The 12,015-nt window shown below is 38.5% G+C and overlaps 1 protein-coding gene across 5 annotated transcripts in view; it reads left to right on the forward strand.

The window, feature by feature from the left end:
• ESR2 (estrogen receptor 2) overlaps positions 1 to 12,015 on the forward strand; it is a 61,980-nt gene that overhangs the window by 29,732 nt on the left and 20,233 nt on the right. For all 5 annotated transcript variants that reach the window (XM_042865583.1, XM_042865573.1, XM_042865563.1 and 2 more), the window contains exons 3-4: positions 6,452 to 6,627; positions 9,159 to 9,275. In XM_042865583.1, coding sequence (XP_042721517.1) covers positions 6,452 to 6,627; positions 9,159 to 9,275 — 293 coding nt within the window. The remainder of the gene's footprint in view (positions 1 to 6,451; positions 6,628 to 9,158; positions 9,276 to 12,015) is intronic.

Consider the following 12,015-nt stretch of genomic DNA (forward strand, 5'->3'; position numbering starts at 1 on the left):
CCACTCACTTCTTCAGAACTTTCCTAACAGTTAATTACAGCTTCTTTAGTACCTTTATGTCTTTTTGTTATTACTTTTAAAAGCGTTGTATTTCTGTGTATCTGGAAAACAAAGAAAAAACCCCACCAAGCACCAATTTGCTCCGGTTACTTTGCCATTGCTTTTTTAATATAACTTAGGAAATAGAATTTATTTTGAAGTCCTTTCAGGTGAAAGGAGTAAAGGCTCTTATTATTTTTTTTTTTTCCTACAGTGTTGTTTGAATTCCTGTGGGTTTGTTTTTTTTCTGCATCAAATAGTTATAAAGACTTTTATAAAAGCAAAAGGGAAGTTTATCTTTTTAAATTTGTTTTGAGAATTAACAGCCACACAGCAACACGCCTCGTGGTTAGAAAAAGTCTGACACTTCTTGTTGCTGTTCTGAACTGGCTTTTCATTAAGGCAGTGTGAGCAGCAGATTCACAGGCTGAATTTCTCAGAAGTGAATTTGCAAAAATGTTGCTTCATGCTGCGCAGACCCCGATGTTACATGCGATGAGAAGTGCGTGCATCATCAGCTGACAAAATAATTCCATTCATGTTCACAACAGCTTTTTATGCATAAAAGCAGAGGGTGTTGCAGGGGCAATTCCTGTTTTACTCACTGTGTGTTTGTTCATAGGGCTCCTTATTTAACTTCAGTCATTGACGATATGAAAAATAGCATGTCCTGGCTGTAGTTCAATTGTCAGTAATTTTGTTACTACCCACATCCCTTCTGCAATGGATGGATTTTATATTGTTTGCCCAGCAGTAAGGTGTAAAATGTAAGTCTAATTCAGACTTGTGGACTGCAGGAATCTTCAGGATGGCCACTTGAATAGTCTGCCTTTGGAGTAGAAGAGTAAGAGGCAGTTCTGGAGTGCATATCTGCTTCAGGTGTTAGGTGTGTGAGTTGGGACAGGCTATTTTAAATAGCACCAGCATACAAAGGGATTCCTTGAGCAGGTGAATGGGGTTATCATCCAAACTCTTCCCGCTTTGGTTAACGTTTCAAAACAGATAGGTCTGAGAAAGTGGGAAAACAGATCTAGGTTAGTGTTCTGGACTGTCCAGATAGTGGACCAAGCCAAGTGGAAGAACCCAATGGCAAGAGCAGACCTTCTGACACTCTGCATTGTGGCTTCCTATTTAAAAGTAAACCTGTACCTCTGGTGTTCAAGTCTTCTGCTGTTTGGGTTCTTATGGACTGTTGTGACTGTATTTATGACTGTATTTAAAGCAGAGAAATCAATGTAATTGGATATCTGAATTTGTGGATGATTTTTATCTCTCAGGAGCAAGCAATCACTGTATTATTTGGTAGCTGGACCTTTCCAATGGTTCATTTGTCCTAGTATGATGCATTGTAACCCCTCCTTTGTCTTTAGAAATTGTAAAAAATGATGTATAATTCAACATGCAAACACATAAAGGAGGAATTGCAATTCCCTGTTGTGGCTACATGGCCTGAGATAAAATGTACTTTTCCTCATCTTTTGGCGAGATCTTCAATGTCATGAACATCTTATTTATTGCCATGGGAACAATGACTGTGACACTACATCTTCGTAGATTATACCTTTAAGGAAGAATTCTTGGGATTGAAACAGGAATAGCTCTGGGGGAAGGGAGAGACTAACGTTGCAAGGCATAAATAATTTTAAACAACATTGTAGTTGAAGAAAAGGGAGTTGGTTGAATGATGAGTAAGAAAAAACATCAGTATAAACAGGAGGGGGAATAACTGTTTACAAGGATGGATAATGATAGGACAAGGGGGAATGGTTTTAAACTGAAACAGGGGAGGTTTAGGTTAGATATTAGGAGGAAGTTTTTCACACAGAGGGTGGTGAGGCACTGGCACAGGTTGCCAAGGAGGCTGTGGATGCCCCATCCCTGGAGGCATTCAAGGCCAGGCTGGATGTGGCTCTGGGCAGCTGGTCTGGTGGTTGGTGACCCTGCTTATAACAGGGGGTAGAAACTAGATGATCACTGTGGTCCTTTTCAACCCAGGCCATCCTATGATCAGTGCATAATTAGGGCTATTATACAGTTCATTTTTATCTTTAGGAATAAAGAGAGAGTCTCAGTGTGAGGGGGCTTTATTTTGGTGGGTGTAAACCTGGGTGTAAACTTCAGTTAATATTTGCTGTACTAATGAGGGCTGCTTTGCTGTGACTGATCTTGTGTAATTTGGAACTTCTTGTAGATCAGCTTAAAATAAGAAACCTGAATTCTACACATTTCCTATCCTTGCAAATAAGTTCTTTATATGAAGAAATTTATTTAACCTGCACTGCGTAACGTTTTGATTTAGCAGTGTTAATCTGTAGCAGTAGCTCAACAAAAATTTTTTTTTGCAGTATTCCAAGGAAAAATAAACATGAGCTTTTTCTAGAGCCTTTGTAGAGCTGATATATATATATATATATATATATATATATTTATGTTTTTGCATAAAATGGTAATAATTTGGTGATGCAAGCTCCAGACCTTGCTATGTGTATCTGTATTATATGTCCTGCAGGTAGTGAAAATAACAAAAACAGCCTCATTGTTGGTCCAGTGTTTCCATACAATCCATCTATAGTAAAATGACATGAAGAGAAAAGAAATGTGAGAATGTAATTATATAACATTTAAGAATAATCTGGCATGGCATCTGAAATTGATTTCTGCCTTCATCTCCTAAATTGTTTTTAATTAAAGAAACAAAAGATTTATTTTTAAAATGGATAGATATGTCTTTTTCACAAGTACTGGAAAACATTAAGAAGGTTGCCAGAGATGTTTCTGGAATTTAATTTCCTCCTCTTAACATCTTCTGTTCCATTGTTTTCCTTCTGCTTCTGATCGTACATGAATGGTTTGTGCAGGCCAGCAATGCTTGCTTGAGTTATATACAAATAAGTCAGTTTCTTGCCCACTGTGCCCCAATACTGTATTCATACATTGTCCAAGCTCTGCTCTGAAGCCGTAATTATTTCTGTTATCCTCCTATGCTGTTTCTTTTAATTATTTTAAATCATGCCCATCTGTAGGGCACTTGGAAATATCTTGAGGTTCCTTTGAGGTGATGGGCTGGCATTTCAATTTTATGATGCAGTTACAAGTTTAGAGCAAAAATGTCCCTTAATACCTGTGGCATCATTTTTGGTATGTTAATCAGTGTTGGGGACCTGTGCTTTGGAGATAGAAACATTCACAGTTATGTGGTATTGGTGCTTCCAGAAGTTGTGGTGGAGATTGTCCCTAGAAGCTGAGGAAAATAAAAGTTGAAAATGATTCTTCAGCTGACTTTTGCACAGCATTTTGCTCATGGTCAGGGGAGAAAGGAAGAGATTCAAATAATGACTGCCTTTTGCTCCAATTGCTAACACTCTTCTTAGACTTATGGTGCACTAACCAGGGCAAGAGCTTGAGCACAGGAAGTGATGAACCCTCAGCCTTTGTCATTGTACGGTTTACATTCGTGTAAGATTGAATCATCTCCTGGGAATGAAGGAGCCAGTGGCTTGTGGGAGGGAATCCTATTAAGAAGTGATAAAATCTGGACTGTTAATTTTTTGCTTCATCATTTTTTTGCTTTTTTGTTTTCTCAGTTTTATTTTTGTTCTCTCTTTAAAGCACAATAGTTTAGGTTTAAAAAACAAACAAACAAACACCAACAAACAAAGAACAAAAAAATCATGGTTCATAATGACTGCCAGGAGCAAATCTTGTTAACTGACAGGCCAGATCTTTGCCACTGTTATTCATTTTTAATAAAAAGTTGAATCCCGGCTCAGGTTTTCCAAGTGTGACATCTGCATCAAACACTTCCAACTTGGGATATTCTATGAAATCTACAACAAGTTAAGAGAGATGAGAGATATTGAATAGCCTGAATAGTCTTGCTGATTCCTTCTCCTTCAGGTTAATCATCTTGTCACCATTGATCATAGAACCATAGAATGGCTTGGGTTGGAAGGGACTTCAAAAGTCATTTAGTTCCACCTCCCTGTCATAGGCAACCACTACATCAGGCACCAGGCCAAGTTGCCCAGGGCCCCATCCAGCCTGGCATGAACATCTCCAGGGGTGGGGCAAATGAGGATCATTAGAAAATCATGGAGTTGTGACATTAAAAAAAAAAAAAAAAAAAATCTTAATTCTCTTTATGGAAAAATACTATATTTCTCTCTCTGACCCTGAAGACTTTCAATTAGAGATTGAATAAGGCCTTGGGCAACCTGATCGAGCTGTGGTGCCTTTGTTCACTCGACTAGATGGCCTTCAGACTTCCCTTCCAACTCAAATGATCCTGTGATTCTATATGGAAACTACGATCAAAAATAGAGAGGACCTCCTGCAGATGTAAAGCAATAAATCTCCATCCAAGCAGCTCCTCAATTGCAGCCGGGGTACATCCCCCTTTTTTCTGCATGGTTTGGTGCAGGAGCACTGTGGGCACACAGCCACCTACCAGTTTTTCTGGAGGACCTAGCAGATCACTTTTCTGTTGAGTGTGCTTGAGTGCATCAGTCCTGTGTACATTGAGAAGTGACCTCTAACCGTGCATGAGGCTGTTTGTCTGGGTAAGCTGCCTGATTGCTGTGTCCTTGGGGAAATGTGCATATATGTCATAAGTTAAAACTCTCTATTTCCTAGCTCTCTTGTCCATAAAGACACCAGTAACAAAATAATTGCTTTCGAACCTCCCGCTGTGCTGCCACAGCTATTGCTGATGAGCAGATTTGATGCCCGATGAGCCTGTGGGAGGGATGCATTCCAGATTGTTGCTCTTCCTGCAAGCTGTTCACTGCAGTAGGCAGAAGTCACGTAGTTTGCATGTGTGCAGAGTGGCTGCAGCTAAACTTTTAAGCAGATAAAGAAGCACTTGTGATGACTGGCAGGTAAAAAGCAGCACTCTTTTGTGTGATGTTGCAGTTTGTACTGTTTCTTTATTGTCATCTGGAGCAGCTTTGTGTCTTAACGAGGGCAATAAACATAGTTTGCTACGGATTAACAGTCAGTCACTGAGATGCTCTCTAACTGATCTGGATTCTCTTCTGATTCTAACAATTGGATCTTGATTCTTAAGTAGAGCAACCTCTGATACTGATGTGAAAGCCAAACTGCTTTTCTCCCAAACACAGGGAACTAGAAAAGAGTAGCAATGTATTTTCCTTCTTGCTTTAGCAACTTGTTAGGGATGTGTGCATGATACAGTACCTTTATTCTAAAGGAGCTTTTCCCCACATTGATCATCCCAGTGTAGCAGAGGGGGAAATTTGTCAGTGATTCAGAAATCCTTTAGCTTATGTGTGTCATCGACCAGACTCATTAAATATCTAAACACCTTTATTCCTTGTAACAGCTGGATAAATGAACTTTTAAAAAAATCTTGCTGTAACTTCATTCCATGATAAGTACTGTAACTTTTTTTTTTTTTTTTTTTTTTTTTTTCCCAAAGCGTTTATTAGAAAACTGGAGAACATTGTCCTCAAATTCTTGTGACCTGGGAGTTTTTTCATTGGCATGTAGGTGTTTTGGTCCTTACTTCCTGTCACGAACCCAGCACAAAGTCTACTTTTAATGTGTTGATTAAAGTCTCTATTACAGCAATTTCAACATATTTCCACCATTCTGTTTAAATTTGCTCTTGTTGGTGAGCAGATTTCTACTCTGGAGGTGTACCCTTGCTCTTCAGAAGTCTCACAAACTGGGCAACCTGCTGTCTCATTCCAGCTGATGTTTCTTCTCTTTAATACTGCTGGAAGGGAGCATGAGGAGAACTCTGCATGAGAAGCCTCTGTGTTTAAATACATACCTTTAAGTTCACTGCACAGCTTTCCTTTTGTCAAGCTGATACTGAGAGTATGCATGTGACAATATTTTCTCTCTAGCTCAAATACTGTACTGACATGAAGGTAAGATATGCTAAAACTATCAAGAAAATGGTGTCCAGAGAAGTATACAATGGATGTCCTTCCTATGCCTAAAACTTGCTTTACTGATGATCCGAGTTCCTTTTCTCTTTCTGTTTGTTTACTGGATCTTGGTGTCAAAAGTTGGTTGTTCTTCCATGTTTTTATTCTGTTCTAATGTTAATTGAGTTCCAAAGAATAATTCCAATAAGTTGGAACAACTTGGTGCACTTCAGAAATGCATCTTATTAATTTATGCAGAGCAATACGTATTTTTCTGATACATGAAATCATTTGATTGATGATGTTTCTTCATTATCCTTGTATTCTTACCTCCTTTTATTCCTCATTTCCACTGTTACAGGAGTCAGCATTGGTGGTCACCTTGAACAGAAATCTAATGTTTTGAGCTGCTCGTTCACATTGCATGTGAAAAATAATAAAATCCTTTGCTAGATTTACATAGCTATAATGGGATTGGATTCATTTTTTCCTTTTACAACGTCTTTCTTCTCTATCAGAGAGATATTAAAAAGAAGAACTAATGGTGATGACTGTACAAGCCCAATTGCAAGTAATCCTGGCTCAAAAAGAGACGCCCACTTCTGCGCAGTCTGCAGTGACTATGCTTCAGGATATCACTATGGAGTCTGGTCATGTGAAGGCTGTAAAGCATTCTTTAAAAGAAGTATTCAAGGTAGGAAAATCAGCTTTTGATGATTTAGCTTAAGTAAGTTTTTCATGTCATCAGAGACTGCAGCACTTGCTCTGGTAGTGTGTTGATCTAAAATTCTGGTGTGCAGTGCTGCATGTAAGTAGAACAATGTGTGATTTGATTGCTTTGTCTTTTGGTTCTTCTGTTGTAAACATCTGGAAACATTACAAAGCAAGCAATTCATTTCTTTAGAGAGGAGGTGCAGCACGTAGGGGGACTCATGGGAGAGTCCTTCAGCAATAGCCTCAGTGGGATGGCACTGCACACCTATGAATCTGATTTCATTTTGTGTTGCAAAGTAGATGCAGTAATTGTGAATTTGTTATAGCAGATGCAGAGGAGGTACTTCTCACAAGCAATGTCTTTGGACGCGTTATTCCTAACAAGAGTATATTGTTTGGAACTGTTGAGTCATAGCATATAATATCTACATCCATGGTTGCTATCACAGGCTACAGGCAGTGACTTATGCACTGTATTCCAGCTTAGTATCACATCTGCTTCTTATCCTTGGCTCTGGTCATCGTGTCCGGAGGCCTCGTGGAACTTAATGCAATTGACATTGAATGCTAACTACAGATACAAACACAGAAACTTCTATTGTTCTTTGTTCTGTGATGTTCTCTTCCTTTGCTGCATGAGGCCTTCAGCAGTCTTGAGGTATTTTCTTTTGGCTCAATGTGGCAGAGTTGGTGTCACCATTAGAATCAAACTTAAAACGAGTTTGCCCTTCCGATTTATTGTGCAAGTTCGGTGCAGGTGAATAACAATTTCTACAAATTGGTGAAAGTTCTTTTGACTTTTTAAAATAATTGAAGATAACTTTGTCTCCAGTTATCACAAATGGAGACTGAATTTAGTCTCAAAGTGTTTTCTGTCAGGAAAATTATTTGCCTGCTCTGTGCTGATCACACGTGCTGTGGTCATGAACAAGTTGCCTACTGTGTTCTTTTGTACACCTTAATGTACCCTGTCAGGTAATATTTGTTTGTGATTCAAATAAGTGAAAGTTCTTGGCATAAAACGCTATTGAGTGTTCAGTTGCAACCACTGTTATGAAGGATGCTGCTTATAAAAATCAAAAAGTTATGGGCCACCTGGAGGCAAGCATTTAGCTTTTGGCCTATGGGAGGCCCAGAATTGAAATTAAACGTTATGACTGGGCAATGTGTGTGGCCTCCTGCTTGCCTACGTTGGTCGTATATCAGTTCCATATCTGTGAACATCTGCCTGCAAAATAAACGATCTCAAGGACATGGGAGTTTTAAACCACTTTATGCTCCTTTGGGCTTAGGTTATAGAGCAGCAGAGAGCTGCTTCTTCCTTTTCCCCCTGTGTTGTGTGAAGAGTGATAAACAGTAATTTGTTTTTCAGTTGTATCCCAGATGGAAATGGGACAAACTGTAACCTGATCTCTTCTTTCTAAAACTCTGTTGGTTCAAAAATTCAAGGTTAAAATTATTTTAATTTTGCAAGGAAATGGTCACAATGGTTCAGTTAAATAATTACTCTTGGGGACGTGAGCTCTTGGACTTGCTCATGAATCAAGGCAGAACACAAAACCAAGCAAACTACCACCCTATTTGTAGTCTGCTTTATCTTTGTCTGATCCATTCTTAATGTTTAAAAAAAATAACTTAGAGAAACGACCTGAGAGAAAGGAAATTAAGAAATGTAAATTATTAAATATTTTTGTATTCTTTGGTGATGACTGTAAGAGAGATCTACAGTTTTTGGCAACAGGTAGTTTGGTTGCATTTAGATCAACTTGATAGTCAGGTCTAGCTTATAGGAATAAACTTTTGAACCAGTTTGTTGGTTAATTAGATACAACAGCGTAAAGAGATTCTGAGGAGAAGTGGGGTGAGACCTGAAGTAGGGAAGACAGCTAGTGCAAATCAAATAAAAACTTGTTGATAATATATGAAAGTTATACCTTGTGCTTCTGATTTTCTTTGTTTTGTACACTATGCATTAATTTATGCCATTCTTCTTTCTCAGGCTTTTAATTTCAAAATAACAACCATAACAATAACTTCAATCAGGGTCAGTTCTCCAAAGGCTTCTTCGTTCCTGGGAGTCACCAAGCCAGAGATTTCAGTAAATAGTGGTGTAGTTTACTTAAATCTTTGCAGACTGAGGTTGTGTGCACTGCTGTTTCCAAATGTGCTGAGGAAAAATTCTGCTCTCTGCCGTCTGTAGAAACCAAATATAGAGTAAGGTGTTCTAGACTGGGAGCAAATTTCCACAAGAGTGTATGTCTCGTTTTCAACAATGTGTTGGTATTATAAGATGCTTGGTTGTCTAACAGTCAACAGTAAAAGCTGACCTTTCTAGTTGCATTTTAAAGCCATAGATCGATGTTTTCAGTACAGGACAAATATGTGATTTTGCATTGTTTAAATTAATGGAGCTTAGATAAGAAATAGATGAGATGCTTAAAGTCCCTGCTTTGGGAAATAGCCAAGAGAGATTGGTGGGATGTTAAATTTTTCTCCTTTACTCTGCTGCAGGACATAATGATTACATCTGCCCAGCTACCAATCAATGCACGATAGACAAAAACAGGCGCAAAAGCTGCCAGGCATGCCGGCTACGGAAATGCTATGAAGTGGGAATGATGAAATGTGGTGAGTTCTGTGTGCCAGTGTTGCTTACTTGGAATTTGTTACATTCAGTCAGGTCTGTACAGCTTCCCCTCTAACTGATCCCCAGAATTCTAAAAAGCCACGACAAGGCAAGGTTTAAGCAAGTTTTGTAGGTAGGAATGCACCAATTCTTAAAGCAGGAAGAGACTGAATTTTTCTGAATTTAACCTGTGGGAAGGAGCAGGGAGTAAATTAAATGCAGGAAAACCATTGTTCCTCCGCTGAGCTCTGTAAATGAAGCTTATTTGCATGCTGTATTCTGCAGAATGGGAAGAAAGAAGGCTTCTGCCTGAGCCTCAAGTCAAACTGAAATCCTTTCTAATGTGGGGATAAATGAGCCTGTACTATGCCCTGTGGCTGAATGCAATGCAACAGCAGCAATGCTGTATCTGAGCAGTAGTAAATTAGCCTGGTATCCTGCTTCCAGTGGTGACAAAGAATGAAGTGAGAGAAATAGGAGCAAGACTAATATCTATATGAAGCTACTGCAGAAAACTCTGAGCTTCCAAAACCTGTCAGTTTGGGAGTTAGTGATCTAGAAGTTTTTTTTATTAGGTCTCAGTGGGTTAATCAAATGATGACTTGAGAAGTGTCCCCATTTTTAATGCTGTAAAGTCTTGGCGTCTAGTACACCCCGTAGCAAGAAATTCTTCAGCTTGACTGCATGTCTTGTAAAGAACAAGTCATCAATTTTCCAGGCTCTTTCTGTGGGCTTTATCTGCTTAAAGAGAGTTAGGGGGTACTTCTCTTTTTTTTTTTTTTTTGTTGCTTCTCATGGGCTTCTTTCATATGATAGCTTTCTGTTCTTTCATCAAAAGAAGCAGTGAACTATCCCTGTTTATCATTGCACTATCCAGCCTTTTGTTTTACTCCCCTCTACTTACTTCTGTTTCTTCGCTATTAGAGTTTTAAAGGTTACTTTTAAGAAGAAAATCCCTTAAAAGTTGTTTCAATAGCTAAAGTACTTTTATAGCCAAGGTTTATTGTTCTTATAGTTTTCCCAGTGTTCATGATAGAAGTAGGCTGGAAAAACATTGCTTACGAGCACTAGCATGGAAGGGAGAAGGTCATTGCACCTGGTCCTTGGTGATTAGCAGGCATGCATGTCATTTCATCTCATTTAATGCAGATACCTATTTCTATTTCAAAGCTCGCCTCTGTTTTTACCCTCCCACCGCTTTGATCTGAAGGCTCTTTGCAGAATATGATTCCTTTCATTAAGAACATTCTTCTGAATTCCATCCAGCATTTATCGCCGAATATTTAATGCCCGTTCATTCTTGTGGCAACACTGTCTTAGAGGCTCTTTTCTTTATTGTTAACGCTCTGGTTGTGTTTATGGACTACAGTCATATCCCCTCACAGCTTTTGTTTTATTAGACTATATAAACCAAGCAATCTTGTAAAACAGTCTACTGAAAGATTTGGGAAATTAGGGTAGCTTGTCCCATAATAATCTCCAGGATGGAGTAATGCATTTTGCACTTTGATGACAAGAATTGTAGAAGGTATTCCTGTGAGCTCTCTTCACTGTAGTAGCATTAAAACGTGGCTTTGTCTGCAGGAGGTATTCGCTGCATGCAGCCCAGGATGCTGTTCGCCTTTTCCATGGCTGTATCACACTCACACTTTGTAATCATTCAGTGAGCTGTTACGATTGTAGCCTCCTTGTTCAATTCTAGCTGATAACTCCCACCTTAGAGCCACAATTTCAACTGTTCCTTGTGTTGTGTTTGTACCCCTGAGGTACATATAATGTCTATTACTCGAGGCAGCTAGTTCTTTCTTATTTTCTTCTGCACTGATGTATCTCACCTTTATTGGTGTTTTTTGTTCATGTGGTCTTAGCTACTTGTGCTGACTGGTATCCAGAAAGGAAAACCTTCTTGCGAAAAGGATTCTTTTTGAAACTTTGCTTTCTGAATAGCCCTGCTGTCTCCTATTCAACTGTATGACTGAGAATTTTACTGTGTCTCTCTGAGAGCGTTTGCTATCAAGCCTCAGCTTTGGAGGGCTTCTGAAAAAATTGATTCTACTGTGGCATAAGGTGAAACTCCACAATACGTCCTTCAAATGAATCCTTTTATCCTAATTGTCCAGGAAGTCTTGACTTGTGATTAGACCTCACAGACACTAAGGTGTTACAAGTAACATAATGAATGTTTGTGCAACATTAATGACACTTCAAAACTCATTTATGTACAGATAAATTAGACATATCTATTATATCTGATATGTTAAATATAATATGTAATGGGAGTCATATTTTAAAAATAATTGGTTTTTTAAATTAGTTTCAGTAGCATTGAAACTTGAAAATTTTTAGAATTTAATTTGAGAACCTTGTGAAGTTAATTAAAAAAGAAAAAAAATCTAAAAATTGCATGCCCGATAATTGAAGCTGAATTGTCTGAGTTCCCTGATGAGTTAAGAGACACCTATGTGTAAAGCTGATGCACAGGGACATGGTCCCATTATTTGACAGATGTTTAAACCAGACAGATTTAAAAAGTGTATTTCTTGCATGAAATACAAATGACATTTCCTGCAGATCAGAGTGATTATCTTTCTTTTTTTATTCTTCTTAAAGCAATGCTTTATTACCACTTTTATGCCATAGAAAGCCATGAAAGTGTATGCTTTCTTTTTAGTGAAGACTTTTCCCCAGTCTCTGTGCTTTTCCCAGGTCACTTAGTGAATGCATTGGTTCACTTCTGCTAAA

This window comes from Lagopus leucura, unplaced genomic scaffold, assembly GCF_019238085.1.
Source record: "Lagopus leucura isolate 7727_CA_CO unplaced genomic scaffold, USGS_WTPT01 Super-Scaffold_1, whole genome shotgun sequence".
In the NCBI taxonomy this organism is placed as follows: Eukaryota; Metazoa; Chordata; class Aves; order Galliformes; family Phasianidae; genus Lagopus; species Lagopus leucura.